The 5,196-nt window shown below is 33.0% G+C and overlaps 1 protein-coding gene across 1 annotated transcript; it reads right to left on the reverse strand.

Annotated features, from left to right (window-relative positions):
* Window positions 1–1,136: 1,136 nt before the first annotated feature.
* Window positions 1,137–2,022, reverse strand: LOC119632284 (larval cuticle protein 4-like). Its single transcript, XM_038025112.1, has 2 exons — window positions 1,921–2,022; window positions 1,137–1,720 (listed from the first exon to the last, which is right to left on the reverse strand). Exons 1-2 carry the CDS (start codon window positions 1,930–1,932, stop codon window positions 1,253–1,255), a joined length of 480 nt encoding a protein of 159 aa, XP_037881040.1. The 5' UTR covers window positions 1,933–2,022; the 3' UTR covers window positions 1,137–1,252.
* Between the last annotated feature and the right edge of the window lie 3,174 nt (window positions 2,023–5,196).

A 5,196-nucleotide genomic window follows, 5' to 3' on the forward strand; every position in this document is an offset into this window, starting at 1 on the left:
ACACTGTTTTAGTCTGTTCGGCTTGGGCATATTTAACAACTATGTTCTTCAGATCTGTTGAATCGGCTAGCGGTCATGGTAATAGACACCGAAACGAGCACGAAATGGCAAAAATTTTTTGCACGATATGCTATGGTATAAAGTCACAGCATGGCGACATCCGAACCTCTAATCTTAGGCGAAGACATAGGATGTAGGATGATAGAGCGAGGATCAAGAAGCCGTAAGGACCCATCTTGAGGTAGTGCGAAAGCAATTCTGGGAACCGATGGACGGAAGTGCTTATATGCAATTATGTATATCCGATTAGAGATCAGTGACATATACTCTCCAAATGTTATCAATACGTAGACAAATGCGAAAAGTTATGATAGAACAACGGAGACGGAAGTAGAAAGAATGTAAAAAAAGATAGCACATGAAAATGAAATTTGAGATAAAAAAAATGATTCAAATTAATTAATAACAATAAATGAATCTAATTTAAGTCACTTGTTTTGCAAGCATGTGCATCATGTATAATGAATGTGGTGTTTATTTATTGAAAGAGCAAAACCTTTTCTGGGTGATCAAAGTCATTTGAGGTCAAGTTGCATGTCTCTTAAACAAATTTCGAGATATGAATTTACTTTCCAACCACAATATATAGGAAAAATATCAAACGCTGGTAGGAGTCTACATTTTTTCAATATATTTTTGCAAACAAATGCTTTTTAATTACTTTTATAAACACAAAATTATATCTGGAAAAAAAAAAAAAAAAAAAAAAAAAATTGATTGATTTGAAATATTGAAAATTGGTTATGGGTACGAAATTCTTTGATTGGCAATTTCTTTTATTTATCGAAATTCAACACTTAATTAATTTTTTTTTTGTTTGAAATAAATGCTGAAAGGTATTATAGTTAAATTTAGGGATTATTTAGATTTTCGAAGTAAAAACCACTGTTCAAACAAGAGAATTAAAATTTACTGTTGTTTTGTTTTAACAAATCCTTTATTTTCCGCAATATTCATAGGAATATATATGCATATATATATATATACATATATGTGTATTTTTATAAAATTTTTGCATCGCTAAGCTATTTTTTTTTTTTTTTTTTTTTTTTTGCAAAATGCTGCTTAATCGCATTTAACTCAAAAGAATTTTTGTTTTTCGGCTTTTGAATATAAATACAGTTTTATAATCACAGTAACAGATGGAAGAGAACAACAAACATTTAACACTTTAGATAAAACGTTTTGTAAATTAGTATTTGCGGTAAGGGGATCCTTGATTACCGTATTGCTGTGACGGTTGTTGATGATGTCGAGGACGTTGCTGTTGTTGTTGATGTTGCTGCTGTTGCTGTTGTTGTTGTTGTTGTTGTTGTTCCTCTTGATACGGATGAGTGCGAATATATTCTAAAGCTTTGAGTATAGCCTCCGGTATGGGCGGTGGGGTAGGTAAATGGGCTCCTTGTGGCTGAAAACCATTCGCATCAGCATTATACGATAATTGTATTAATTGCCCTTCAGGTGAGTAATATTGCGACGAACCGGCAGCATAATAGCCACCCACTCCCGACTCCTGCTGGGCTATACCATTTGTGGTATCGAATTGATAATTATAACTGCCATCCTCTTTCACTTCGTTCACATAGTTACGTGTCTCGGCGTTATAATCACCAGTCGCTTTTACAAAATCAACATAAATGATGACCAGACACACTGCCAACTGTAATGGAATTAGTATTATATATGTATGCCGATGTCGATGTTTTTGTTATCCTTTTCTCCCTTTGCATTATATTTAATTTTACTTTTTTTTCTTAAGAAATGTAGGATTTGCGGCTGAGAGGGGAAGGGATGCGGAAAGGGGAAGGAAGGATGCTGTTAGGAGCTTCCTTATTAAGACTGTAATCGCACAACACTTACAATTTTCAACATTTTCAATTTGTTTTCTAGTTTCGCTGCCGTAAGTGTTACGGAATTAATAGTTAAATCGATGCTGTTTGTTAAAGATCTGAAACGAATTTAGTTGTTCTGTGGTTAGCAATGCACGCATTTATATGCGAAGAACTTTATGGCAAATGGGATGCAACTTAAGTACAATTATTATGTGCTTTATTATTTTACAATTATAAAAATTAAAAAAAAAAAAAAAAAAAAAGCTGGTATAATAGACACCATCACCAAACACATTCATAACAAATACCAAAAAGAGACGCTAAGAAGACACAGTAACAAAATTGCAAAATGATCTTAAATATCTTTGAGTATAATGCAAGCTTTACTTTTAACATAAACAAAGAAGAGTGCTGAGCAAATTTCATTTACACGCACTCTTTGTACTAGCGCAACATCCTAACACGTGGGCAAGGGATAAGCTGTAATCAATAACAACATATTTCGAATTTTATGAAGTCAATTTTGGACGTCTCTTTAGGGCAGCTTTGACGCCAATATCGTTCGTATTGCATCGGTTGCATTATCTAGAGCAAGCATGGTTAATCACCGATCTCTGGGCGGGATCCAGTCCATGATGTCATCGTGTTCAGGTCGCTAAGTTTAAAATTTCAAATAATTCAATTTGCCCGCAGACAGCAATGGTGAAAATGCATTATATCTGACTTCACTTGCTTTTTTTTTGTTTTTGCCCACTAGGTCCTTAAATGAGTGATCTACAAAAAAAAAAAAAAAAAAAAAGTATAATTAATGCAGAAAGTTGCATTTTTAATAACAGTTTGACTTGGTTCTGGGTACTGCAATGATATGAAAATAAAAATTGGCCCGTTGATGAAAAAAAAATCGGCCATCCCTGATTCAAAAGATATTTAACCTTTCAATTCAATTGCACTCGAATAGGGTGCGAATAGGGTCAAGCGATAGAAACGGATTCAAAATCATTTGTTTATGAGCAATGAATAAAGTTTTAATCATTTCTCACATCCTATCAAGTATGGATTATTGCTTACGCTGTCATGATGCAAGATAATTCTTCGAGTTTTTATATTTTTCTACTTGCTTCAGATAATTCTTTCCTAGTTATTGAACTGGCCGCACGATCTTTACCTTTTTTAAAAACAATTCAACATTTAATGTGGATTTGAGTGCTTGCATTGTAACTAAGTAATTTAGATTAGACGATCCGATTTTGCATTATGTCGAAGATGATTCGTTTCATTGAATTTTTTTGCAACTCATGTGGACCTCATGAAGAAAGGTCGCTATTATAATCAATATTTTAATGGATTTATTATTGCTATGTTCTCTTAAGTTCCCCCTATATGCAATCAGTTCGTGTTCAAAATATATGAGAAAATTTTATTTAATAAAACGCAGTCGAACTGGTTGATTATCACAATTTGTCCGAAGCTTGTAACTTACATAGCATATTCTCATATAGCTTCTAAAGCAAGCAGCGTAGTCCTCTTTACTAGCCTCTACACACTTCTTTATATGTACGAATAGCTGGGAAAAAAAAATTATGCTGGCACAGCATATATATAATGGACGAATTAAAGCTTAGCTTTTTTTTTGTCACAGCAGTGTAAATATAAATCTCTTTACAAGCGCGCGTGCGTGTGTGTGTGTGTGTGTGTGTGAGTGTACGTGCATGTAGATAAATATGAATGTTTAATTGTGAAGATCATTAAAGCCCTTGCTTGACTTGAAAATAAGTTTTAAATTTCGAAAAAAATATAACAAAATGTACAGACACACGCATATAAACATGCAGCCACACCAAAAATCTTGAGTATGTTGTCGGCGAATACGGTTGTAAGTAATTTGTCGATGAAACAAGCCCGAAAACTTAAATCGGTTAATGGCCGAATCTTTTATACCCATCATCTTCATCTTAAAAGAAATTAAAAAAAAAAAGAGCGAAAGTAGGCATTATACGGCATTATCAGTTGGACGACAGTGGGCAGATGCTGCTGAATCATCTCTACATTGCATGGAGATATTTTTTTTCTATCGTCCCATCTTTTATGGTTTATATGTTAAGTGTGAGGGACAAAGCTTAATGTTTTTACTTCTGGAATAAGAGGACTGTTCGGGTTATGTCGCGCTCTTAACGTTTTCTTTGAACAATTCGGCTTATATGCCAAGCTAAAATATGTAGAAGAATTTCCGATGTTTTTGGCAAATTTGCAGCCGATATGTTCATATATGCGCAGCAAGGGTGTTTAAGAAAAGACGTATCGACGAAAGGACCGTAAGACGGGGAGATAGGCGAATGGATGAATTCTAAAGCTACCTTTTGAGTGTTGCAAACGATTGCATTAACGAATCCAAAAATTACTTGTAACATATCGGTCTAACGTATGTATGTGTATGTAGTGTAAACGGTGTTATAATTATGTAAGAGATGCACTTAAAAATACACATTCACGCACCCACATAAGAAAGCATTAATCATAACTTGAGATCAACATCATCGTCATTAGAATATGTATATGAGAACATGAATACTCTTATCATTGCAATCATTGTCATAACCAGGCAATCATTTAAACCCTGTTGCTAAGTCTGTTACTATTGCTTATATCACTTAATTAGTTCGTTCGTTGATATTGCATTCACACTATTTAAGTACATACCTGTAAAGTAAAGTTTACATTGTTTCGAATAGCTAATAGCATGACATTGTCATTATTACGATATTTCATTCGAAATGTAATGCCTCGCATTACATTTCATTCCACATGGCGTCAATGTCTTGATATCATTTGCGACTTGAAGGTATTTTGCAAAATTATAAATTATCATACATATAATGCTGTCTGTTTGCATTCTCATATTTCATTTATAGCCTTTGCATACATACATACATACATACATACATATATACATATATTAAGTAGCACCAGAATATTATTATTTATAACGCGGCGAATCATCATCGTCAGTTGTTGACTCGCTAAAGATTCAAAAAGACGAAGAAGAAGAATATTATATATAATGCGTTTGAAAACATTTCATACCCATAGTGCTTTCCAAAAAGGAACTAAAATTTTGTCGCTTTAAAATTGCAAAAAAAAAATTTGTAAATATTAATTGATAATATATTTAAAGCTGATAGAATATTATACATATTGAATTTTGATATTCTTTGCAAATAATTATGTATATGCAGAAGTAAAAAATACGATTAAATTTAATATATGATGGATGTACTTGATGAAAGACGCATGACTTGAATGATTT

Source organism: Glossina fuscipes, unplaced genomic scaffold (genome assembly GCF_014805625.2).
Source record: "Glossina fuscipes isolate IAEA_lab_2018 unplaced genomic scaffold, Yale_Gfus_2 1, whole genome shotgun sequence".
Taxonomy (NCBI): Eukaryota; Metazoa; Arthropoda; class Insecta; order Diptera; family Glossinidae; genus Glossina; species Glossina fuscipes.